Raw genomic sequence first — 26133 nt, 5'->3', positions numbered from 1 at the left:
ATGAATCGACCAACCAATCACAACAGCTCAATTCATGTTTTTTCAGTGGATACAACTCAATTCTTCAAATTAATACTCAAACCATTGCTTCAAATTGAAATCGACCCACCAATCGGGATTCAAATCAAAGACATCCTAAGTTATCTTTTCTCCACAGAAAAAACCCTAGCTCTTCGATTTATCTTCAAAATGGTTTCAGAACATTAATTAAACTTCAACCCCTTTGTTCTACATCTGACAGCAACCGTAACTTCAGAACTCCTATGTTCGATCTACAGCAGCAACTCATCCTCTTCATCCCGTGCTCAAACAATCACAACAACATCACCGGCAATCAACTCTTAGCGTTTCTCTTAAGTTTCGGATATCATAATCACAAAATCTTCTCACGGAAACACGAGAAGAGAAGAACAGGGGAAAGAGGAAGAAGAAAGAACTAACGGGGAAAGATGGTGAACCCATGACTAGTATAATAGGGTTTTCAAGGGTAAATATGTAAATGGTGACAGATTATTTTGACCGAGTCAGCGAAAAAGACCAAGTGTGTAGGTCCTGACGGAAAAACTAACGGTTGTGGCATTTAATAAACTCTAAAAAAAACGGTGGCATTTTCTTGAATCGGGATTTATAAGTGTGGCAGTTTGTTAACTACATCAACAGGAGACGGTGGCATTTTATCACTTACAGTTACAAACTGTACAAGAGCATTACCCCTCCTATGATTTTCTTGGAAACCCCGACTTGGTTGAAAGAGAATTATTCCAGATAACTACATCAACAGGTTTATTTATTGCGCAGAACTTTTATTTATTGTTCTGCTCCTGGTCATCTTGTTTCACTTGTTCATTCATTCTACTCCTTGTGCATAATTCGATTTATTACTTATTACTAATACTAATGTAAGATGAACCGATTCGTCTTCCTTGTGCAAGTGAGGTGGAGAGATACTTGTCATTATATATATTGGAGACGAGAACTGCACAGATGCTGGTATTTAATTGAGATAGCATACAAGCGAGCAACTCATTTCCCTTGCAGAAGAGAGATGTGGCAACTACACCGCCATCCCTAATTGATTGCCAAGCAGTATAAGGAATTTAACTATGAACTATGGTTCTTTGAGAATGAATAGACCCACCTATACTGACCAAGAAGAATTCGGCAAGGCCGAGGGTAGGCTCGGGCTTCCCGCAGCTATTCATTACCCTGTTTATCATTAGCTCCAGAATTTGGATTCAATTTTTAATTCCTTATCCTGTTTGTCAGTGATAGTAATTTCTAACACTAGGCAAATACTCGACATCACAAATTCTCAGTATCGACCGTCAAATTAATAAGCTATGTCGTGGATAAAATCAAAAAATTAGAAGACATACCCCATTTTAAGAATTGATGCTCGTGCTAACAAAAATCAAAGTTGACATATCCTATTACAGGGATCATCAGGTACACACAATATTACTGCCAATAACCAGTTTGGTCCAGAGGTAGTTACAAAAAAATATGGGGCTGTCAATACACCCATAACCACACCCGTAACCCAAGTCAATTCGGGGGTTCCCAGAATAAAAGGCAAAAGCAGGCGTTTTTCAAGCCTAAACCAGATCTCTCTCTGTCTTCTCTATCCCAAAAAATCAATCCATCTCAGCTTCTGTAACTTTCAAAACCTGGCTTGATTCGGATATACCTAGATTAATTGGGGTATACCAAATTTAAACCCATCCAACTTAGTGTGCTAAGAGGTGTCTAAAAAGTGTTAAAAGACCAAATTGCCCCAAAAATAAAACCATGCTAACTAAAATCTATCCAAAATCTTTTTCCAAAACTAACTATGAAATCAAAAAACAATAAAAAAAAAGATCAAAAAAAAAATATCGAGAAGAAACCGTGTATGATACGGGTTTTGAGATTGGGTACAAAATCATACCCAGTCTCAAATTGTTTATGACTCAACATGTTTACCAAACGTCGTCAAGGTATTTTTTGTCGACCTTGCGGACTAATACTAGTCGGCAGGGTAATTTTTTGTCGACCTTGCCGATTTTTCATCTCTGAAATTAGCATTTACAGGGTCGGCACGATATTCATCTTTATACCTTGCCGACTATAGTTTGGTCGGCAGGTTATGAAACTAATACCTTGCCGACTAATCATGCATTTATAACACCTTCTCTGTATGTCAAAAATCTTATAGTCGGCAGGATATTTTTTGTCGACCTTGCCGACTATAAGCTAGACGGCAAGGTGAAAAATCAATAAGATGCCGACTAGTGAAACATGTACAATAGTCTCCTGTGTGTCAAAAATAATAAATTCGGCATCTTCTTCATTCACCGACCTTGCCGGACGGATATAGTCGGCATGTTATTCATCCATAGACCTTGCCGGCCAGATATAGTCGGCATGTTCTTCATCCGTAGACCTTGCCGGCCGACTTTTCACAAAATTCAGAACTGGTGTTGATTGAACTCGTGGGATAAAAGTTTTAATATACTCAATTAATCAATCTAAACTCAATTAATTAAGTTAATCATATTTTTAATGTTAATTAAACAAGGGTATATTAGCCATTTAGAAAATACATGATTAACGGGTGGCTTCTTTTACTTCTAAATGACCTGAATTTTGTCTTATTAAGTATACCCCAATTAGTTTGGGTATACCCTAATCAAGCCAGGTTTCAAAACCCAGTAGGGTGAAGAAACTGCACAAGTATCCGGTTGTTACATTGGTAAGATTTTTATTTTAACTTCGATTTTAGTTGAATTCTTATGATTCTAATATGGTTTTCTTAGTGATCGAGACCTAATACTTTCTTGCTTATTCTGGGTTTTTATTGGTTTATTGAAATTCATCCTCTATTTTTCAGATTTTTCGTTGGAGAAACTTCAACTGCATAATCCTTCATCTGCTTAAGGTATTATCCTTCATCAAAGGGAATGTAGACCATATTTGATTTTTCTGTTCTTATAGTGAATAGTAATCATTGGATTTATAGTCGTGGCTGTCTTTAGGGCATTGGATTTCATAAATTTCAATAATCCAAGTTTCAAAATCAGCTCGATTGGTTCAGGGTTTATTACTTTATTTGTTAGGTCAAATTTAAAATGCATGTGTGTTTTATTGGTTTATGCTGTTATTTTCTGCTTTCTCTTGTTATAGCTCAGTTGGACTTTAATCGATTATGTCACTGTTGGAGATCATGTAGTTGTAAGGTTATCCTTGTTAGTTGTTAGAGTTATGTCATGTACTCAATACTGTATAAATTAGAGATTTTAGTTTCGGTTTGGGTGTATGATATTCATAAATCATCTATTTTATGTAGTGTATGGGGTAGTCGGTACAATATGTGCATGACATATTGGATCAGTGAACTTAGCAACCTGTAAAAACTAGGAATTTGAATTTTATACTTATGTGATTTTATACGTTGTGGTGCAGCCGCCTTAGATGCCGGTCTTAATTTTAAGCCCCCACATATACAGTCCTCGACCTTACGCCGTTACTGGTTGGATATTTTAAGTTCTGAGCTTTTAGTTACTTCTTAATTATGATGGTTGTAGGTACGGGCAGAACAATAAGTGGTCTGGAACTATTCCTTTAGGCCTTCTCGTAAACAAGAATCTGGTTCTCAAGTAGGTTTCTCATTTCTCCTGTATATTAATTTTTTTTCTGTGGCATTTAATTTATTAGGGGAAGTTTTTGGATGCATTAGACAGAATTTTTTTAATCTGGATGCATGTTATACCTACAGGATACCCTTAGGATTCTTACGTTAACTTGTGTAGTACTTACTTATTTTGCCTGGGCAGATTTTCTGCAATGTAATCATAGAATAAAGCATATTTGAGCTAGCATTAGTCTGAACAGTAGGGTCATAAGTAAGCTAACTTCCGAATATGGTATTATGATTTAATTGTATTTTTTTGTTTATGGCACATGTTTGCTGGTGGTTATTTCTTAACAAAATTTAATGTTTCTTTAATCTATTTGGCTTTCCCTGGTTAAATCTAATATATAATTTTGTATCTTGATATGATTCTACTGTTTGATTTAGTATTTTGCTGTAAAGTTTTTTCATTAAATTTCTAAATTTGTTTAATTAGTTGTTAACATTGAATTTAAGTGGTTATGTGAAGGCCCATGGAATCAAAATCCTCAAATCCTGATAGAATTTTGAAGTTCTTGAGTTAGTTTATAATGGCTATGTAATTGGGTTAGACGTGCTAAAATTTCTTATACTTGTACGGATAATTTGTAGGTTGTAATGGATGATGAGGTTACACAAGTTGTAGAGAAAGTGATCAAAGAATGGGAAGAGACATCTTCAAGCGCTGAAAACAATGTGAAAGCCATTGAAGCGTTTGGTACATCTGTTGATGGAATGACAAAATAAGAGAATTCTCACCAGAGTTTGAATGGTCTTGCGCAAGATGGGTTGGCTCTACTTAGCTCATCGCAATTCAGATTTGATCTTCTCGCACAACAATTGCTTACGGAAGAGCAAGTACAGTCCGCTCAATCGACATTGAAATCATGGAAGGATCAGTACCAAAGGTTATCTATCTCTGTCTCTCTCTTCGTTTGGGATTATATATTTTCATTTAGTGGGGATAAAGCCGTTATTTAAATGTTTAATGGCTGTAGTTTACATTTGGTACTGAAGAATGCTAATCTGCAAGAGCAAACGAATATGAGAAAAGCTGCTCAGACAAAGGTGATGAGTTCTTTTGCTTTAAATAAATAAAGGTTTTGATTTTTTGAAAGTAGTATTAGTTGGAGTAACCAGCCAACTCTATGATCCGTTTTTCGGTATGGGTCCTAATCAAAAGGCCCAATACCTAGGTCTATCTAAGTGAGAATTACTCTCCAAGTCAAGAAAGTTTGGATTTGAAATTCTATTCCAAAGGATAAATATATACAGTTGAATCATTTTCCTTAAAGGTTGCCAATGCACTTGTCCAGTTGGAGTTGGAAATATATTTGTGGTTTCCATCCTCTGTCACTTAGTTCTGCCGAGCTAATATTTCAATATATTTTGGTGATGACAGAGGGAATTTCTTTTAGGAGGTGGAGAGGAGTCCACAATTCGCTGGCGCAATTTACAATAAGTACTATATTTTTATGTGGTTGATAGAGATTTATTTCTTATATGTTGTAGGTTATCCAGTGTTACCGCATTCCCACGTGACATGTATCACTTTTTAAGACGAACAAGGATGGTGCAGAACATGGCATGTATCACTTTTTACAACCTAGCAGTATTTATAAACTGACCTTAGTTTGCTAGAACAGTTGACAATTATGGTTGAACTTCACTCTATGTGCCACTAGTTCAGCATTGACTATCTGGTCTTTCTTACTTGTCTGTATTGTACGGTGTTAGATGTGAAAGGAAATAACATTTCCCTGATGTCGGCTGCAGTTTCTAGGGTGAACACTCTCACGTAGTTATCTTTTCCAAATATGTTAATGACTATTATAATTTTATAATTTTGTTGCATTTTTTTTCTCAAGAACAAACGATGGAATAACTAATGCTTCAGAAAGCATCACTGAGAGCCTTAGGCGTACTCGTCAACTGATGGTTCAGGTCAATTTCACTTCTTTTAACTGATAGTATCACACTGTTTGCTGATTTTCTCTGGGTATATGCTTTGGTTTCGCTTATATAAATATCGTCTCTGACCTACTAATGATTTTCAGGAGGTTTGAAAGAAGTGAAAGTATGCTGGAGACTTTTGGTAGGTTTTCATTTCTATATAATAGCATAGATTCATTAATGTGCCTCGCATAATGACATTATAAATCGGATGGTTGTCTTTTACAGATGAATCAACAGGAGTATTGAAGAAGGAAGAAAGTGAATACAAGGGTCACCACTCGCTTCTAATGCGCACCAAAAACCTGCTAACCACTATGCATCGTCAAGATGTTCTTGAGAGGTACAACAAATAAAGAATGACTTGTTTTACCTCTTATCCGTCCACCCTCCACCTCTCCTCATTCTTCATCGTGGTAATTCTTTGGCAGGTTAATATTGTATGGTGGCTGCTTCATGTTCTCTTGTGCTGTTTTCTATGTCGTATCAAAACGCATTGGAGTTTTCCTTTTGCTAAGAAAGGTTACAGAAGCTATTAAAGCAGGGACGATCATACCAGGAGATTTAGGGGCTGGGTAGCTTAAAATGCCCAGTGGAGTGCGTATCAATGACAATGGTATTCATAATGTGGAGGTGCCTCCATTAAGAATGCATGATGAATTATAATCTGCTTGCTTGTGTCAGTTTTAGCACATTACAGTTTGCACATAAATGCATTTATTTCCACACATTCATATTCTTCAATTCTTATTGGTTTAATTTTTAGCACCCTGAGTCTGATTTCATTACTGTAACAACTAATCCAGAGAGAGAAGTATAGAATAGGAAAAATATGTTTGTGCAAGAAGCCAAAGTTCTTGTGAATCTCTTGGTGTTTAAAATTTCGCCGTTTGTATGGAACTCCAGTACAAGTGCATTTGTTGTTCTCAATCGAGTACTAAGGTTGTATCCGTTCCTTCTGTTACCTTTCTAGAATGCCTGGTCAGCCACTCAGATAACATAGATCTCAAACATCGTAAACTAGCAACATCAAAGAATTACTGGGAGAAGAATTGAATGAACAACCTTAAAATGTTGCTGATTTTTCTACGCCCATATTCATCAAGTAAATTTCTCACAAATCTCAAGCAAAGGTCCAATTATAACATTATTTTTTTTTTAATTTTATTTTGTTAATCGCTAGAGAAGGTCGACTAAAACATTATTCACTTTTATTTTATTTTGTTTATCGGTAAAGAAGTTGGTGCTAACTAGTTACAAACTTGAATTACTATCGTCGACATAGGTATAACAACGGAAAACTATTGAAAGAAATCAGTAGAAACACAATATCAGAAAGAAAAGGTGAAAATCATAACTTGCATTATAATCTCCTAGAGAGATCGCGTTGTTCGCCAATTTGACAAATGGCCACCCATCCGCCTATTGGTGACTGCATGCAGATGGATTTTTCAAATCTGTCAATTTAGTGGACTGGACGCTGGTGACACTTGATACCTACAGATGTTATGAATCAAGTGTTTTTCTAAATATGTACTCATTACTATACTCCTTAATTTGAATGAGACATCCGGCCACTATAATCTAACTTGTATTCAAATTCAATTCCCAAACAACAAATACTGGTTGTACTATTCAAAATCAATTCCCAAACAACAAATACTAGTTGTACCAGAAATTAATGTCGATATTTCTTCTTTCAGTTGTGCATCTCTAGCTTCATTTTCTTGAATCTTCTTAGGCAAAATGTCCAGTGGTAAAAAGGTTACGATTGAATTAGCTAGTTAAATAACAATTATGTAATTGAAACCTTAAATCAATTTATGAAATTAGGTATCATTTTGTTCTTAATTTGTTACTTTGGGACTATTTAAATACATAAATCCACTTGCGTTCAGTTCGCTCACCCCAAGATGTCAAATTCGTTGGGCGAGAAACTTGACGCGGTGATGGACTAGACACGAGTGGTCTCAATCTGCATTGTCCCATCCGCTGTTCACCCTTATATATCATTTATTTCTCAAGCCCCCTTTATCTTGTAGTTGTTGTCATGATTTTTTATCCCTAACGCCCCTAACCATGACAAACAAGTTTCTTAAAAAATTATCGGGTTTGCAACCCAGTAGATTGTACCTTATTTGTTTTTGCATCTTGATTGTAAAAAGGATCGGTAGAAAAAGGAAGAATCAGTATGGATTGATATCCTTTTCAAGTCACCTTAACACTTTTTTTTTCTTCTATTTTTTGGTTTTGACACATTCCACAGGGTTTAAGGAGAACCCAGAACCTTATAAACAACTAACAGAAAAAAATAAAAAATAAAAATAAATTACTGTCTAAAATAGACTTTACGATTACTATCCTCCTCTATAATACTTATCGATTTGCTGTCAAAACTGCTTTGATCGACTTTAACAAAACTGCCACTGGGATGAATATTTTCCAGGTGATCAGCGGCCCTGTTCGTTTCACGAAAGACATAAGAATATCTAATTGCCTCAAATTTTAGTCTTAATCATCACCCATACGTATCCATATGTGAAGAACATTCCAGGAAGAGGAGGGATTCTTAGCAGTAAGCAACTTGTAGACCACTGTTGAATCTGTACTGACATGAAGACGTTTAATCTTTTAAATTTAGCTAGTTTGAAGCCTAATCCAGCACCCTGAAGTTCATGAGCAACCACAGTAACAAGGAATTATCCGCCTTAAGTAGCAAGAATAGCGGTACCTAGATGATTTCTTATAATAGCTCTACTACCACCTGAATCATCCTTCCTTGATCCATCTATGTTGATCATAACTTCATTCTCACTGGGAGGTAGCCAAGAACAAGGTACTATTTTCTCAGATTGATTAGCAGGGGTTATCCCCCATCCATCCATCATCTCCCTAACATGATGTTTGTCCAACTCTACAAGATTTGCAGAGATACATTTCAATATGACATCATTAACTATCAGGTAGCTAACTCCATCAGCACTGGTGCTTTGAGTAGAAAAAGCTCTCTTATTTCTTTCTCTCCATATGTGACAAACAAAACTATTGAGGCAGAGTTTACGGAAACAAGCAATAACTCCATCCCCTTTGAAAGTATCAATACATCGCTGCAATTCTGCTTCCCAATTAGCTCCAGGTGCTCTGGTACACCCCATTTTGATTAAAAGGCCAATCCAAATAGATTTTGAGAAAGAGCATTCAAAAAATAAGTGGTCTTCATCCTCAATGTCAGTTTCACAACGTAAACAACTAGCATTCTCGGTCAAACCCCACCTCTGTAACCTCCTCAAAATAGCAACCCAGAAAATAAAGGAATGCCTTGGGATTCTATTCTTGAATCAAATAATTTTGTTCCAAGTTACCTCAACAACATTACCACAAAGAGTTTTGTACGTGTGATGTATATAAAATTCACCTTTAATACCAGCTTTCCAAATAGGAAGATCTGCATCTCTGTTATCAAATTCCTCTCCCAGCAACTGAGAAGAACTAGGACAATCCACATTATGACTGCAATTAGCAAAACTCCAGTAATTATCCTCCATACAATCTGCAAGAGTCATCTTGGCTTTTTTCACACATATCTTGAATACGCTCAGCAGGTAGCCAATCACAAACTCTTCCTGTTTGATGCCAGAAACCATAAAGGAAACTACTAGTTTCTCCATTACCAATACAGACACCATGAATTGTTGAGCAATACTTCTACACTCAAGAATTCTTCTCCAACTCCAAGAACAATCTTGAGGGATATTTAAAGAACAAAAATCTCTGCCTTTTATAAGATTTGTATGAATCCACTGAGTCCAAATTGTCTCCTTACCAGAATTAATATCCCATATATGCCTTAAATTTGCAGCAACATTGGTCACTTCCAGAGTTTTAATTCCAAGCCCACCAACCTTCTCTTCGGTGCAAATCTAAATCCTACTTACTGGGTTATGTTTCCTCCATAGCTCTGATCCAGATCTTACATTTGAGATACATTTGATCAAACTCAGATCTTACAATATAACTCGGGATTAAACGAGAAAAAACCGAAATTTCAACATGATAAATCCCATCAAAAAGAAAAAGAAAAACAAGAAAAGTTCATACTTGACTTTTCAAACCAGATATAATGTCACATAATGTTGTCATCGCCTGAAGCTCACAAGCATCACCACAAGAAAGATAAAGCATACACAGACATAAAACCAGAAAGAAAAACGAATAACCCAGAAAATAACAATCTCTTCAAGATAAAGCATACACAGCTAGCAGTTCCATTCATCAGGCAGCAGGAAATGGGCATATAGGAGCTCTAACTAGGATACATGAAACGCCCATTAGACTACTGAGACCTGACCTCTTCTTTACTCCAAAAAATATAGCTTTTGTCTGCCCACCACATTGATACTGGCTATCTGATCAGGTCACTGGAAGAAGCAAAAACAAAATTAAGTTCGAGAGTTATTATCTTGGCTATAATTTACATGATAAATTAGATGTTGAAACTTATAATCAGAAAATGAGAGAAAGAACGAGATCATAAATGCTGTTGGTGCTGTTGATAGTTACCATATCCAGGACCACCATACCCTTGGTAAGAATACATGTTAGGATCTTGAGCAGCTGAAACATATCCATAGGCTTCATAACCTCCATTGTATCCGTACATATTACCAGCTGCAGCAGGCCACTGGTTTGGATCTGCATGTTGCTGAACCATACCACCGGATTGATCCTAAATTTAGGCAGGTTAGTTTGTTAGTCATGGATGTAGCACTTAAATAGAGCAATATTTAAGCAGAAGGGACATAAAGCTACCTGTTTATTTGATGGACTGCGTCCCCATGAAAGTCGGATGTTTGAACCACCCAATTGACTTCCATTTAACATCAGCAAAGCCTCCTCTGCACAAGTCCTGCAGCAACCATATGCAATTATCACAGCAAAGTTAGAGGGACCGCAAAGCTTCCAGTTAGAGGTTGCAAATGGACTAAGACTAAATCCTTTTACCTATTATCGAACTGAACAAACCCACAGCGTTTTCCTACAGGTATTTTCACATGGGATAACTCTCCAAATTGGCTAAAAACTTGTCTCAAGGTTTCCTCAGTGACATTAGAGTCCAAACCACCAACAAATATCTGGTGTTGTTAAAAAAAGGTCAGTAATATGTTAAAATGAAATTGTTATAGACCTGATGTCAGATAAAGTTACCCACAGTTGTATTATTTGGATCGCTCTCATTCTGAGTTCCCCCAGGAGTACTCTGGTAAGTGGGTGCAAATAACAAAACAGATAATATTATGCAACAGGAAAACTAGAAGATCATGTTACCATTAGCTGACATGTAAGACACAGTAAGCTTGATTTAAGCAGCACCCGATTTGGGATGATGCTGGGGCTTATCTACAGAGGAATACAACTTGATTATCATATTGGTATGCACCATAAGAGTGCTTTACACAGCATTAAGATTTCACCCACACTTAATTTGCTTATCAAATCACTCTGAAAGAAGAAAACCAGAAGAAGAAAATGCTGACGGAAGCATTGATCCTGTTAATATATATACATCTCCAACTACCAAGGAAGGGAGCAACCAAAATAAAGCCAACTAAAAAATAACACACTAGTGTTTCATCTTACCAAATAACAAGTACCCACAAAGACGTTGCAAAACTGGGGGTGGTGGTGGTGTAATTGTCTATATAACATAACTCCTGGTATCGCATTGAGTGCACAACCCTCCAAAGATTCATGAGCAGTCTCACAGCAAGTGCACAACCAATGAAAAATTCAAAAAATAAAGACCCACGTCCGCAAAGATAAGGGCAAATAGCACACCTCCCCAAAATAAAACAACATGACCTAATAATTACTGGAGAAAACAAAAAGTGCAAACAATACAAAACAAAACAAAAAGGACTCCAGGAACACTTTACTGAAACAACCTGACCTAACTACTGATTGATGAAAGACTGATAAACTATGGAGTGCATCAACTAAAACTGCAAGTGCTAGAAGTTTAAGGCTCTCAGTCTAAACATTAAAATTGGTAAAAATCAGTAGCAGCCTTGCTGCACAAGGAATATGGAAATAGAATGACTGAATCAGAATGAAAATTCAAGTGCAGAAGCAATTGAATAACTGAAGCAACGAAAGTTTGGAATGGTTACTGAAATGTAAAGGGTATACATGGAATTAAATTTGAAACAGTAAACAAAAGTAAGTAGACTTTTTCTTTAAACTGAAATAATCTGAGGATGAAAGCGTAAATGCCGCTGAAAATGGAAATTAAGACCAGAATTACGACATAAGCAATAAAACTGACCATATGAGGCCACGCACTAACGAGGAATGCATTTCAGCTGAAATCACTTCCAGGCCCCTAAACATGAGTGCCTGTAGGCATCCTGCTTCGAGACAACATGAGCCCTTATAAGTTTTGGAATCTTTAAACAGCACTTAAGTGTCCAATTTGGCAAAGGAAGTAATATTGGATGAAAACAAATCTTAAACTGCCCTTAACAACACGAGAAAAAAACCCTTACTTGTGCTTTGTTTCTAGCTCTAAAGTTCTCTACCCCAGTGTGAAATATCATATCCAATGATTAGCTGAAGCGAATGGACATAGCCTCGGCATGAAAAAGAAGGCGCAGTACAATAATCCAGGGTGCTTTAGGATGAGAAAGCATCCCCGGGAATTTCAAATCCATGCTTGAACATTGCTCCAACTACCTGCGCAATCCAAATTGTCTATATAACATAACTCCTGGTGTCGCATTGAGTGCACAACCCTCCAAAGATTCATGAACAGTCTCACAGCAAGTGGACAACCAACGAAAAATTCAAAAAATAAAGACCCACTTCGGCAAAAGATAAGGGCAAATAGAACACCTCTCCAAAATAAAACAACATGACCTAATAATTACTGGAGAAAACAAAAAGTGCAAACAATACAAAACAAAAAGGACTTCAGGAACACTTTACTGAAACAACCTGACCTAACTACTGATTGATGAAAGACTGATAAACTATGGGGTGCATCAACTAAAACTGCAAGTGCTAGAAGTTTAAGGCTCTCGGTCTAAACATTAAAATTGGTACAAATCAGTAGCAGCCTTGCTGCAGAAGGAATATGGAAATAGAATGACTGAATCAGAACGAAAATTCAAGTGCAGAAGCAATTGAATAACTGAAGCAACGAAAGTTTGGAATGGTTACTGAAATGTAAAGGGTATACGAGGAATTAAATTTGAAACAGTAAACAAAAGTAAGTAGACTTTTTCTTTAAACTGAAATAATCTGAGGATGAAAGCGTAAATGCCGCTGAAAATGGAAATTAAGGCCAGAATTACGACATAAGCAATAAAACTGACCTACACGAGGCCACGCACTAACGAGGAATGCATTTCAGCTGAAATCACTTCCAGGCCCCTAAACTAGGCATCCTGCTTCGAGACAACATGAGTCCTTAAAAGTTTTGGAATCTTTAAACAGCACTTAAGTGTCCAATTTGGCAAAGGAAGTAATATTGGAAGAAAACGAATCTTAAACTGCCCTTAACAACACGAGAAAAAAACCCTTACTTGTGCTTTGTTTCTAGCTCTGAAGTTCTCTACCCTAGTGTGAAATATCATATCCAATGATTAGCTGAAGCGAATGGACATAGCCTCGGCATGAAAAAGATGGCGCAGTACAATAATCTAGGGCGCTTTAGGATGAGAAAGCATCCCCGGGAATTTCAAATCCATGCTTGAACATTGCTCCAACTACCTGCTCTACTTTGGTTCTGTAACCATAATCCGTGTAGGCCCTGTACATAATCAAGAATGTTTTCTTTGATGGGTCAATATTAGATTGTTCCATCTCTTCAAGAACTTTTCCCATTTCCTCCAGCCGATTTTGTGATGAATACATGACCATCTTACAATGATACAAGGATCGGCAGATCCTCCATCTAGCAGACTCAGCCTGCTTCACAAATTTTGCCAGCTCTTCCACAGCATTGCAACGGAAAAAAGTTGCTATGATTGATAACATCACATTCTTTGTTACAACCCTAGTGTTACGATTAAAAGCATCATTGATGTAACTCTGCATGCGTTCTATCAAGTTCTCTTGGGCATAAACGTTAATTAGCTTCACATGTAACCAAGCCCTATAATCCTCTTCCGGAATAATCTTCATCAATGCTTCAATCTTCCTAACCCTATCAGGGTCAGAAGAATCACAGTATGCAGCAATCATGGTTCTTACTAGTACCACATCTTTCTCATTTACATGATCCTTAACCAATTCATAAATACTCTCCATCTTATCCACTTTCTTCCAATGCGCATAACCTCGAAGCATGTACAAATGGGTTTTAATATCAGGTTTGACAGGTCCTTGTTCCATGAATGCATACATCCACTCCATTTTATCAAATTGCCAAGCAGTAACATACCCAGAAATAAGATTGTTATAAGTAGTTATATTAGGAGAGAGGTTCGCCTCCTTTATCTCCAAAAATATCCTCTCCATGTAAGGTACCAAACACAATCGACCATAGAGTGAAGTCAAAATGTTATAAGTAACAATAGTAGGAACAACTTCTTTCTTCATTTCAATAAACAACTTCCGACATTTCCAATCCAAACCATTGTACAAATACGCTGACATTAAAGCATTATACGTTGAAGTCGTCCTCCTCCCCATACTAGCAGCTTCCATAAACAACTCAACAGCAAGGTCAACATCCTTAACTCTACCAGAAATCACAATCCCTTTGGCATATTCCTCCGTTTCCATAGCCCAACCTTCATGATTTTTTTGAAATCTCCAACTAAACACCTGCAAAATCATACACAATTACATCATAATACTCATTCACACTTAAAGCTACATCAACCCTAAAAAGTTATCAAAATTTATACCTGCAGAGCTAATTGAGGCCGTGACATAAGCTGATTAAGCAACTCAATAAAAGCCGAACTCCCATGTCTTGGAAACAAATAACTAGAATCCAAAATTCCTTCAATCTTCACCAAATTAGAAGCATTTTCAAGTAATTTATCTCTTAACTTAGATACATCGAAAATGAAATTGGGTTCTTCATCAAATCTATAACTAGCAGAAGGATCTTTCACAGTAAACAATTTGGTAATCTCTCTAGGTCTAGGAAAATCATTTTTTGAACAAAAAGAACGAGACTGAATAAAGGGTTCTCCGATAAATCTACGAGTTAGGTTTTTCTGTGTTGTTTTAGGTTTTACATACCATTTTTGTTGTTGTTGAATCAGTTCCGATTTAACCATGTTTGAAATTCCAAATGCTCTCTTCATCTTATTGTGATGAGTTTCGGATTACTCACGATTGATAAGGAATGAGAGGAAATCGAAGAAATTTCGATCGAAGAATAGAGAAAAGAAGAAGAACAATTCTTCTGGAAGTTAAAATATGGACAGTGTTGTATTTTGCCCCTGGTTTTTCTAGAATCTACGACAAACTAATAAGGAAACTCCAAAACACGGAGGGGTATGCAGGTCTTTCGTCCAGTGATACGTCGAATTTACCCCTGATTTTATTACGAATGACAACAGTTTAAAGCGGTGATTGAAAACGCGGAGGGTTATTTTTGTCATTTCACTGTCAATTGAAATTTTCATGGCACACCAAACAAACCATTGTCTGTTATTTTTTTTTCCGCAGATCCTTTTTTCCACCGATCCGTTTTCCTCTCCTCTCTGAAAGGCAATACAGAATCCAGATTATTGAAAAGGTATTGATCTCAGCAAACCCTGATTTGTCTCCTTTGTATGTATTCTAATAAGATACGTGAGATTTCTGCAACTTATGATTTAGGTTTGGGCAGAGTTATTGTTTTATCGGGTTATCAATTTCTAGGGTTTTTAGCTTCAACTTATTGTTTAAACCCTGATTTATCAATTATCGAGTCACTCCACCTTATTAGTTTTATGATTTTGTTGAAATTTTTTATTGCTCCTAAAAATCTTGCTTATTTGTTAACTTTGTTTTGCAGGAGTTGTTACGGAGTTGTTCAATTAGTGAATCATGGAATACCAGAAACTGTGTTCACGGGATTGTTGATGGTGTATAAATATTTCATGAGCAAGATACGGACTAAAGGATATATTTGCCACTCTTGCAGGTACAGTGTATATTCATTGAATCTGTCTGTTATACGTATTTGCCATATCTTTTATGAAAATGACCTGTACACGTAATATACCCTTTTGGATGTTATGTGTTTTGATTGTTCTTTCTGACTTGATGTATTTGTCAACTATCTTATGCTAGGATCTCAACTTAGTTGTAGTTAAAATATTTAAATGCCTGCATATCCGGGTAATCTTTGTCATCATGTTATTGTGTAGCGTTTATTACCATGATTCAGCTAATCTTTGTAGCTATTACCTGGAAATGGTAATGTTAGTAGTAGAGGTTTTCGGTAGCTATTTGTACCATCTCAGGCTATGGAGACTAAAGCTTGAACGTTCAAGATATTCTTTGTGTTTTTGAATAAGGTGTTTATTAACAACATTTCTACAACTTCATATTGCTACAAGTCTATTACTACCTCTTTTTCTGCTAGCTCATATGCTTATATTCTCCAACCAAATTGTGGAGCTGAAAGAAAAATGATATAATAAACTTATAAACATCATGGTTGCTTAGATAATCTAAATGGATACAGAACATTAATATTGCTCCAAGTCCACCTGTTCGATCTAATACACTGAGGCTAAATTGTTTAGTAAAATTTTGCAATAATACATAACTCAAAATATACATCTCGACAAATATGTATTCCCTGCGTATGAAAATAGATGATTTGCACTTGATAAACCCGGTGTCAACTCATGGATCTTGGTTGACAGATCTCCGGTTTCATTTGATGGGAGAGATTAATTTAGTGAATCAGGATCAAGCTGAGTATCAAAGAGCAGAAACTTAGGTTTTTTCGTTTTAATGTCCTTAGTTAAAGGTTTATGCATTACAATTTTGTGTATCTTCTTCTTAATTTATTTATATTTTTTATTTATATTTTTTATGTTTGTTTTGGGTTTTCAAATTTTGGTGCAATTTCCGTAATTTCATAGGGAGATGATTCATACAGCCTGAAATTTGTAGAAAATATCTCTTGCATCTTATATTTTTCATTAGGTTCATTTCCTTTGTTACTTAAATGCTGATTTTTCGAGGTAGCTTATGCATATTCTTCGGCTACATATTCATACAATGACGTCCATTTGGCAGAAGTGGAACTTGAATCCCAACCAGTTCTTCTCAATGGAGCCCAGTAACAGTATGAACTATTACTGCAAACATAGATTGTGGTTTAATTCATGGATCGAGAACGACATTGAACAGGTATATGTATTTTACTTTTTAATGTTACAGTTAAGATTCTATTATATTGTGTTCATTATATATCGGGTCGAAACATTTGATGCTCTTTTGGAGATGGTCCATCTGCATTTCATAGGTGTCTACCATTTGTTATTGTATATTGTTTCAACAAATAATTTCACAGCCAAGTGGAAGTAGTTAATGGTTGATAATATAATTAAGTAATTGGCTTAGGAAAAGTGCAGATTAAAGGAAATAATTTAGACATCCAACATTAGGGAACTTTCATGGCCTTATTGATCGTGGTATGATGTCTGATTCTGACTCGCTCCCGACTGCCATGCAGTTCTTTGTTATTGGAACATCAGAATATCTTGCTACCAACAAAAGATGGATTCAACTTGATCGAACAACAAAAGCTGCATTCTATTCGATCAAGATGTGTTGGCTTCTTCACAGTTTCTTTAATGGCAAGGTATGTATAATAAGGCTTGAGTATATTGAAATACAGTCTCAGGAAATAAATTTCGGTTCCTCTCTGTATTTAAATTAGGATTCAATGCTTCAGCAATATTTGGTTTTGACTACTCTGTAAGACGTTTCTGTATGCTGGAAAAAGTGACGAATATGAGCCTGACAAGATCCCAAGTAGATTTTTCTTTCCCCTTTTTATCTTTGAAAATCTGTCTGTAATAATCCCTTCACATGTTAACTGTGTTTTGTAAAAGGAATACTTAGAATCCGGCTTATTAAATCAGATTCTATCACAGAATCTATCACATTAATTATAGCCAAGGAATAAAAAAAAAGTCATGACCAAACTTTATGAGTTGTGGAGTTAGCATAGTGATGGTAGGTGTCTCTAAATCCAGGCTTTACACATTGTCTTCATAGGAATTTATTATTAGCAAGTTTGTTGCACGTAAAGATGGTTTTTGCTGTAATTGCATATATAGGTTATTTATCCGTCCTTATGAGTTTGGGATTTTCGAGCCCCATAACTCCCTTTGATTACTGTGAACTCTTAGTTTATACTATTCTTAGGTAGCTTGAAAATAAAGATTTATAAGTATAATGATTTACTATTCAAAGCAATTGTTTTAGAGTTGGGACGCTGGAATTTATAGAGCAAAATCTTAAATCATGTTAGTGATTACTGATGGATCACAGAAGCGTGACGAATAAAAAATAGGGTAGAAAAGGAACTTTTTTGATGAACAAGCAGTCTAATAGTCATCCTATGTCAATTACCTTGCCTTTTAGCTTCAAAAATTGTTTTGGAAGTAACTGTTTTGCTGAACGTACAGTGATGTGTTTCGCAATAGCTGATTTGAAGCAGTTTGAGCAGGCTTGGTACCAAGTGGTCTTACTGCCTTCGTTATTGGCAATGATTATTTTGTTGTTTCAATGTTGATCTTATATTTTGAGTTTTGTTTTTGGTGCACTTGATACAGCTCATGTTGCAGCTAGGTGAGACCGTAATGTTCATTGCTGAGGCTATTACAGCTAAGCTTCTTTTCAGGGCTTTGATCATAGGTAAGCCATCCTTGGTCTTGCTGCTTCTCATTAGTTCATTGCTTCACCAATATCCCAATGATGAATGATTTATCAGTTCTGTTTACTGCAGATGATGTTAGGAAAACCGTGGGTTTCTAGTTTATATCCGTTTCCACATTGAGGTGGATTTCCTAATTGGAGTAGGAAATATATTAGGAAAGAGTTTAGTTTCCTAGTTGGAGACTAATACTTGGTGGCCAAGTTTGTGTTCTCTATATATAGGACTAGAATTGTAGGTTTGTAGACATCCAACCTAGAAAAGTGGTAGAACCTTGTGCTTAGGTTTTTGGTCTCTTTGTTGGGAGGATCGTGTGCTACCGTGAAGGTCAATATCGGTGCGAGAGAAAAATTTGTAGAGAGAGGATTTTGGTGTTCTAGGGTTTAGGGCTTTGCCCTAAACCTCGTTTCTAGTGTTTCCATGTTTCTCCTCTGTTACTAGCGACTACGAAGACGGTGTAAAAGAGAAGATATGAGGCTGGTTTCGAGAATGGTTTAGAGAGTTGGTTTCTTCAATGGTGTTCTCAGGGTGCCAATTTTCCCAATAATTGGTATCAGAGCCATGGACGGGCAGGTGTGATTGAACCTGAAATTGAATGATGGTTTATTGTTCGGGTGGAGAAATATGTTGTGAAGATAATGTTTCAACCGGTGTTTACACAAAGATGGATTTGTGATGTGATTTACAAGTCGGAGGTTCACCTTTGTAGAAGTTTATGTTCTTCGATCGGTTTTATGATGTAATATGGGATGCAAAATAAGGCCGAATGAGGTGGAATACATATATACTTCTTGAAGAGTGTTAGTAATCATACACTATAAAGAATGGGTTACAAAGTTTGAAGAAAGGATGGGGCTACGAGGTCTCATGTAGAAGCAAGTTCAGCAACACTTCGAAGTTATGCATGAGATGTTATAGATTTATGTTCTTAAGTCTATGTTAAAGTGTTCTTGATGGCTTACACGTTATATCAAGAATGCGCCCTATCTTGAAAGCATGTACCACGGTAATATGGGCATTCACACGGTATATATTCTAAGCGAGTATGTTGGGTGTGATGGTGGTAAGAGTATGTTGGGTGTGATGGCTTTGGGAATCGCTTAAAGGATTAAGCCTGTTAATCACAGTGGGGATATCTGATGGTTTATTTCAGATACACGGTAATTAGGGCTGAACATGGTTTCGGTTTTCCGCTGGAACCGGACCGAACCAGACCAATTAGAAAGAAACCAAACCGAACCATTTACTAATGGATTGGTTATGGTGTAGAAAGTGGAAAACCGATAGTGTTGGTTTTGGTTTGGTTTGACCTCTAAAACCGAACCAAAAACCATTGGAAAACCGATTAATTTTTAAACTTAGTTTCTACCTTGATTAACAAGTATTAGATTCTACCCATTGATTTAGAGGATAAATAGAAACCCTAAATCTAATATTTAAGTATGATATTCTCCCTCTTTCTCTTTCTCCTTCTCTCAGTCTCCTCCCTTCTCCACCCCTAACTACAGCAGTCACTGCTGCTACTCGACTTTCTTCTTCCCTTCTTCATTCTTTTTTGTTTATCACTAACTAAATTAAGATATATTATATATCTTCTTTTGATCTCTAGATTTAGAGTAAGCTTTAACCATTCTTGATATTTATTTATTTATTTATTTTGTCTGTAAATTTGTGTAAACCAATACTATCGGCAGCTACGATTTTTTTATCTGTAAATTTGTGTATCTTTTTTTTTTTGTTTGAGTCGTTTGACATAACTATTGGTTAACCAAAAACCACTGGGACAAATCGAAACCGGCTGAAACCATTTAGAAACCGAACCAATGGTTAATGGATTGGTTTGGTTTAGATTTTTAGAAACCGATAGTATTGGTTTCGGTTTTGGTTTGGCTAGAAACCGAACCAAAACCGACCATGAACAGCCCTAACGGTAATCATGACATGTGCCGAAGTATGATATTGAAGCTAATTCTTCCTTTCTGGATAAGAATTCAATATGTAATTAGCTTACTGGTTAGGTGGAGCTAATGGTGATTCTTCTGGATGGTTCTCTTGGTGATCAATGGTGGAGTCTGTGCAAGGATTCGTTTGTGGCGATTGAAGATTTTCATGGTGTTTGTGAGGCGTGGCCAGTTTCACAAGTGTTCTTCATAAAGAAGATGGTTTGAAGACTTTTATCAACATCATGGTGTTTTGGTCGAAGAGATGGTTCTATGAAGATGGAAGTTCGGGTCTGAACTTCAAAAGTAATTCTACGAGTATATGGAGATGGTGAACAACTCTGGTGGAAGATGGAGGTGATTTCCTGTGATCATCTCATGCTTGAAAGTATGATCCGAGGTGGAGATTGTTAGAAAAACCGTGGGTTTCCTAGTTTATATCCGATTCCCACATTGAGGTGGATTTCCTAATTGGAGTAGGAAATATATTAAGAAAGAGTTTAGTTTCCTAGTTGGAGACTAATACTTGGTGGCCAAGTTTGTGTTCTCTATATATATAGGACTAGAATTGTAAGTTTGTAGACATCCAACCTAGAAGAGTAGTAGAACCTTGTGTTTAGGTTTTTGGTCTCTTTGTTGGGAGGATCGTGTGTTACCGTGAAGGTCAATATCGGTGCGAGAGAAAAACTTGTAGAGAGATGATTTTGGTGTTTCTAGGGTTTAGGGTTTGGGGCTTTGCCCTAAACCTAGTTTCTAGTGTTTCCATGTTTCTCCTCTGTTACTAGCGACTTCGAAAACGGTATAGAAGAGAAGATATGAGGCTGGTTTCGAGAATGGTTTAGAGAGTTGGTTTTTATGATTTCTTCAATGGTGTTCTCGGGGTGCCAATTTTCCCAACAGATGACTCCAAAGCTAAGCTTGCTCTTGGCCAGGATAACAGCACAATGAGCTAAGCCATCCTTGGTCTTACTGCTTCTCATTGTTCATTGCTTTATCAATATTACCATGATGACTCCAAAGCTAAGACTGCTCTTGGCCAGAAGAATAGAGCAATGAGCTATCAGTGGTCAGGTGCAAATATCACTTATCAGAAACAAATTGCTCTTGACCTGAAAATTATTCGAAGAACTTTCCGAGGGTGTAACTCTTAACGAAACAAGGAGTACACCATGATCAGATGCTAAGTTGTATTTAACAAATTTGGTGGATTGGAAATTTGTTACTAGCGTTATCACAGTTGGTAGCTTTGGCAGACTGTCTACTGCAACAGTTGCAGTGAATATCAATGCTTGGTCCTGTTTCGTATGTATGCTTCCATTATCGACTTCATGTGTTGCTGATTCTTATCTTGGCAGATGTTATACCATCTTATTCTCCTCACTCATCTATGTATTGGTATATTTCAACTCTCTTATTGCATTGATTTTTTAAGGCATCGTTTCAGTTTGAGGTGTATCAGATTATGAAAGTTGATTGTGGTTTTGATTTCGTTCTTGGAGATGTTTTTGTTTTTGGCAGAGGATGCTCACTATTAGGTTTCAATTAGATGTAAATTAGGGCTTCAGCAATTACTGCAGTCTATCATTGTGTTTTGGCAGGCGGCTTCTCCTTAGGAGACACCGGAGACCATCCTCTGCCAAAAACAAATTACATCTTCAGCAATGCAACTGAATTGAACATGACAAGCGAACATACATAGGTACAGGTTTATCATTTTCTTAGTTGGGAGTCTTTGGAAATTATCAGGTTTCATCATTGAGTTTTGGTCATATAAGGAAGTGGTAGAGGTAATTTATGGTTCTTTATACTTTTATTTCTAGTTGTATAAATTATCTCAGATTGTGTTTCAGGTATGGGGTCATGAATGGGAGGAACTTGAGAAGCAGTTGTAAGACAACTCATATTGTTTTCTATTCAGTTGATGTGAGCCATATGTAGGACAAATCATGTGGTTAAGCAATATCTTTTTCTGAAATCCGTAGGACCAGATGTTTAATGGTAAGATTACTTTGCCTCTAGCTTTTCCATTCTAACCTTTTTTTCTACGCACGCGCTTAGTGTACTATCAGTGTGCAAAATTTCTCAGCTCAGTTATGGTTAAAAACTTATGTTAGACAACATGTATCCTCTTTATTTCACATATTTCTCTTCTACTTGTAATTGTCATATTTTCAATTCTTTCAGATTGTAGCCTTATAATTTGGGTTTGTATGGCTTCCTGTGAATATCATGTGTTCACCTCTGAGTAAAGTCATTTACTTGACATAACCTATTCTCTAATCAAGAGTCTTTGTGCACATATTTTATTAGGTGGGATAACGTTCACAAGAACTGGGATTTGTTTTGTTCTTCATTACTCCTTAGTTGGTGCTCACTTTGATATTTGATCCATTGCATTTGATTCTATTTTTGTGGAATAATTCTACTTTTTGTTTTCTTCGTTGTGGGTGTTAACAATAATTTGATAATTTGAATTTGGTTTTTTCTTTGAAGGTAGTTATTCAACTTCACTTTATAAAATATCAAGTTAACATCAATAGCAGGTGTGATTAGCTGTATCAACACCCAGTTTAAGTTAGGATGCATGGATACTGCCAACTGGGTTACTGTTGACAATTACATTAATTGCTGATCTGCAACGCCATTGTATATGAATAACCACATCGCTTAATGTAACACGTCTTTGCTCCACCTCATATGCACAAATCATGTGTTCTGGCTAAGGTTGGGGAATTGGGTTCAAAGGTGTTGGAACCTCTTACAGCTATATAACTGCACTCTGACTGTTCTACCAGAAAAAGAGCCACAATAAATCAACAACAACGCCACCAGGCCCACCATGAGAGTAAAGGATTGGTTTTCGACCGGGTAGGTAAAGATTCATCATTTCTATACTACCATCATTGCATGATATTGTGTTTTTGAGTGCAAAAGTCTATATTATTGCGTTTCTCAAATCATAAGGGGTTGAGTTGAACGGAAATCTTGGGGCTCTCACCCTTTTTTCCTCAGTTAAATTGTACATGTATAGAAGAAGAGAAAACAACATGTATAGAAGAAGAAAAAACAACTTTCCCTGTAACTCAGGTTTCTTAATTCATCTCTTTTCACTCTCTGTTTCTGTTTTAATTCCATAAATCTGCCTTCTTTGGGAAAAAACTAATGCATTTAGTTTCGAGATCTAATTTTCTTATATGGTTAGTCGTCTACATATGCATATTTGATTTTTTTTTTTTTCTGAAAAACATGAGTTGCGTATATAAGCTTTATTCATTTGTTGTATTTGTTGTATTACAGGTTTTAATCATCACCCATATATCTTTCTAATGATGACTGCAAAACCCATTTGACCAAAAATTAAAGCTCTACAATATGAATATTCTTCCGATCTTCCTAAGAGCATCTCCAACGGTGGGTGCTACAAATTCTATATGGAGTTTTTATTTAGATCCTTATTTGTGCGAATTCGTGCACACTCGTTAACGAGTGTATGTTTCACATTTCAATGTCTACCCTTGATTTAATTTAGGGAGATATGTAATGAGGGTCGTGATTCTAAACATGGAGGGTAATGGGGCTTTCGGTTAAATAATCAACCAATCAGAAGAATATGTGAAATATACACTCGTTAGAGGAGTGTGAACAGATTTGGACTCGTAACAAAAAGAATAATGATTTTCTTACGAACCATCTCGAGTAGTGTGGGATCTTAGTTTTATGATTTGTTTTTTTTTGGATAAAGATAAAAGTGATTCCTTTTTTCTTACTGGTTCAGAAAAATTTATTTAAAATTAATAATTAAAGAAATAGTCAAAAAGATGACATGGAGTTCATTCTCAAGGTCTAAACAAGACTTTCTCTAAGACCTTCATATTTTTGTCACACCCTTCCTATTTTATAGGACTGTTAGAGATGAATTTAATCTAAATGGGGGTCTAAAATCCTTTGTCAAAAAAAAAATAAAACTCTCACCCTGTTGGAGATGCTCTAATCCGTCTTTTCAAGTTGAAAATAGATTGTTTTATGAAGTAAATTTAGGAAGTTTTTTTTATTGTTTTTTACGTATTTTTTGTCATGTACACACGATTGAATTTCAAAACGTTGATTTTTTTTTTCTTCTAATTCTTGAATGATCTGAAAAAATCAAAATGGTGGAACAATGATCCAATTCTTTGTATAACGTTAGGAGAACGTACCGTTAAGGGTCCTCGTGGTCACATTATACATGGACTTCCATCGACTCTCACCTGATGGGTTGGTAATGTTCACATTTAATCAATGATCACCATTTAATCATAATGGAATCGACGAATAAAAGGCACGAAAAATTATGTTTTTTTTTAAGAGAAAGGTTTAAGTTCATCAAACCGAAAAAAAAAGAGTAAAAGTGCCTAAGCATTCTAGAGGGAAGGAAATAGCCAACACAGAATACAAGAAAAAAAAATTAAACGAACCCAAAACAACAATAGATTCTCCATAGGACGAAGGGTTATTATTAGTTATGATACGTGGATATCAAAAAGTGGACTACATCAATGGGGTTATACCCGGATAACAGAAGCATATTAATGATATTTTAAAGTGTTTTTACGTTAAATATTTGGTTAAAAAGGGCATTCTTCATTGTTGAATTAGCAAGCCTTGCATAAACAAAAGGAGATATACCAAGATGACATTAAAATTATGTTTTATGTTGAATTAGTCAGCCTTAAATTAGCAAAGAGAAAAGGCTAACCATGAATTAGCTCCTCGGTAATACTTACAGTTGAATGTAGGAAATAATTAATTTGGATTTTCAAGTGCCAGCACGCGTATTCACCTGGACATTTAAGTTATTTACTTATTTTGGATGATGAAAAGAATTAGCAACCTGAAACAATACATTGGGATTTAGATGCAGGATATTTACCAAAGCTTAATTAACTTGGATAATTGTATTTTTTTGGACACTCGGATGAGTATTTCCTATTCTGAGGGTTGGAACAATTTTTGAAGAGTACTTGGCAGCCATACTTTCGAGATCTATCAATATTCGATAACCACCACACATTTTAGTTATTACTCACATATTTTTACAATACTAACCATGTAAACTACATCCATTAAACATGTAAATAAAAGACTTTATCCACACAAATCAAAATATATAATCCCAAACGAAGAGAAAGGGAGACAGAGAGAGATAACCTCTGGTACTGATCCTTCCAAGATTTTAATGTCGAGTGAGTGGACTGTACTTGTTCTTCCATAAGCAACTGCTACGCGAGAAAAGCAAGTCTGAATTGCAGTGACCTAAGTAGAGCCAACCCATCTTGCGCAAGACCATTCAATCTCTGATGAGAATTATCTTCTTTTGTCAATCCATCAATATATGTACCAAACGCCTCAATGTCTTTCACATTGTTCTCAACGCTTGAAGATGTCTCTTCCCATTCTTTGATCACTTTCTCTACATCTTGTGTAACCTCATCATCCATTATAACCTACACATAGGTCGTACAAGTATAAGAAATTTTACCACATCTAACCCAATTACATATCCATTATAATCTAACTCAAGAACTTCAAATTTCTATTAGGATTTTGATTCCATACGTCTTCCCGTAACCAATTTAATTCGGTGTTAACAACTAAATAAACAAATTATAATTAAATGAAAAACTTTGCAGTAAAAAAATAAATTGATACAC

General features: G+C 36.0%; 3 protein-coding genes and 1 pseudogene across 13 annotated transcripts; 2 read left to right on the top strand and 2 right to left on the bottom strand.

Annotated features, from left to right (window-relative positions):
• Positions 1 to 1103: 1103 nt before the first annotated feature.
• LOC113290901 lies at positions 1104 to 6181 on the top strand (annotated as a pseudogene).
• A 3497-nt stretch (positions 6182 to 9678) lies between these two features.
• Positions 9679 to 13196, bottom strand: LOC113287921 (polyadenylate-binding protein RBP45-like). 5 transcript variants are annotated; one of them, XM_026536801.1, is made up of 6 exons: positions 11240 to 12730; positions 10812 to 10859; positions 10604 to 10734; positions 10412 to 10508; positions 10163 to 10328; positions 9679 to 10020 (listed from the first exon to the last, which is right to left on the bottom strand). In XM_026536801.1, the coding sequence occupies exons 1-6, from the start codon at positions 11306 to 11308 to the stop codon at positions 10013 to 10015; spliced, it is 519 nt and encodes a 172-aa protein (XP_026392586.1). In that variant the 5' UTR covers positions 11309 to 12730; the 3' UTR covers positions 9679 to 10012. The 5 variants fall into 5 exon arrangements, with proteins under 5 accessions (XP_026392586.1, XP_026392585.1, XP_026392587.1 ...); XM_026536803.1 differs by lacking the exon at positions 9679 to 10020 and having other exon boundaries at positions 10076 to 10328; positions 11925 to 12006; positions 12145 to 12730; XM_026536800.1 differs by lacking the exon at positions 9679 to 10020 and having other exon boundaries at positions 10073 to 10328.
• On the bottom strand, positions 12866 to 15052 carry LOC113287920 (pentatricopeptide repeat-containing protein At2g30780-like). Its single transcript, XM_026536799.1, has 2 exons — positions 14512 to 15052; positions 12866 to 14428 (listed from the first exon to the last, which is right to left on the bottom strand). Exons 1-2 carry the CDS (start codon positions 14917 to 14919, stop codon positions 13310 to 13312), a joined length of 1527 nt encoding a protein of 508 aa, XP_026392584.1. The 5' UTR covers positions 14920 to 15052; the 3' UTR covers positions 12866 to 13309.
• A 72-nt stretch (positions 15053 to 15124) lies between these two features.
• On the top strand, positions 15125 to 23558 carry LOC113287922. Of its 7 annotated transcripts, none has more exons than XR_003330402.1 (9): positions 15125 to 15356; positions 15618 to 15746; positions 16856 to 16969; positions 17295 to 17423; positions 18403 to 18484; positions 21344 to 21838; positions 22042 to 22142; positions 22294 to 22441; positions 22941 to 23558. XR_003330402.1 is itself a non-coding variant. In XM_026536806.1 (6 exons), the coding sequence occupies exons 3-6, from the start codon at positions 16889 to 16891 to the stop codon at positions 21394 to 21396; spliced, it is 345 nt and encodes a 114-aa protein (XP_026392591.1). In that variant the 5' UTR covers positions 15125 to 15356; positions 15618 to 15746; positions 16856 to 16888; the 3' UTR covers positions 21397 to 21939. The 7 variants fall into 7 exon arrangements, 3 of the variants coding, with proteins under 3 accessions (XP_026392591.1, XP_026392593.1, XP_026392592.1); XR_003330401.1 differs by having other exon boundaries at positions 22937 to 23558; XR_003330400.1 differs by having other exon boundaries at positions 21962 to 22142; positions 22937 to 23558.
• The last annotated feature ends 2575 nt before the right edge of the window (positions 23559 to 26133 follow it).

This window comes from Papaver somniferum, chromosome 6, assembly GCF_003573695.1.
Source record: "Papaver somniferum cultivar HN1 chromosome 6, ASM357369v1, whole genome shotgun sequence".
Taxonomy (NCBI): Eukaryota; Viridiplantae; Streptophyta; class Magnoliopsida; order Ranunculales; family Papaveraceae; genus Papaver; species Papaver somniferum.
The sequence above is the reverse complement of the archived record's forward strand: the minus strand, read 5'-3'. Positions and strand labels throughout refer to the sequence as shown.

Coding starts and splice junctions, on each gene's coding strand:
- LOC113287922 (XM_026536806.1), top strand. CDS start 16,889: ATGGAGCCCAGTAACAGTATGAACTATTACTGCAAACATAGATTGTGG. Junction 16,970..17,294: donor TCGAGAACGACATTGAACAG/GTATATGTATTT, acceptor ACTGCCATGCAG/TTCTTTGTTATTGGAACATC. Junction 17,424..18,402: donor ACAGTTTCTTTAATGGCAAG/GTATGTATAATA, acceptor CACTTGATACAG/CTCATGTTGCAGCTAGGTGA.
- LOC113287920 (XM_026536799.1), bottom strand. CDS start 14,919: ATGAAGAGAGCATTTGGAATTTCAAACATGGTTAAATCGGAACTGATT. Junction 14,429..14,511: donor GGCCTCAATTAGCTCTGCAG/GTATAAATTTTG, acceptor ATGATTTTGCAG/GTGTTTAGTTGGAGATTTCA.
- LOC113287921 (XM_026536800.1), bottom strand. CDS start 11,308: ATGTTATATAGACAATTACACCACCACCACCCCCAGTTTTGCAACGTC. Junction 10,735..10,811: donor GCGATCCAAATAATACAACT/GTGGGTAACTTT, acceptor TAACAACACCAG/ATATTTGTTGGTGGTTTGGA. Junction 10,329..10,411: donor GCAGTCCATCAAATAAACAG/GTAGCTTTATGT, acceptor GCCTAAATTTAG/GATCAATCCGGTGGTATGGT.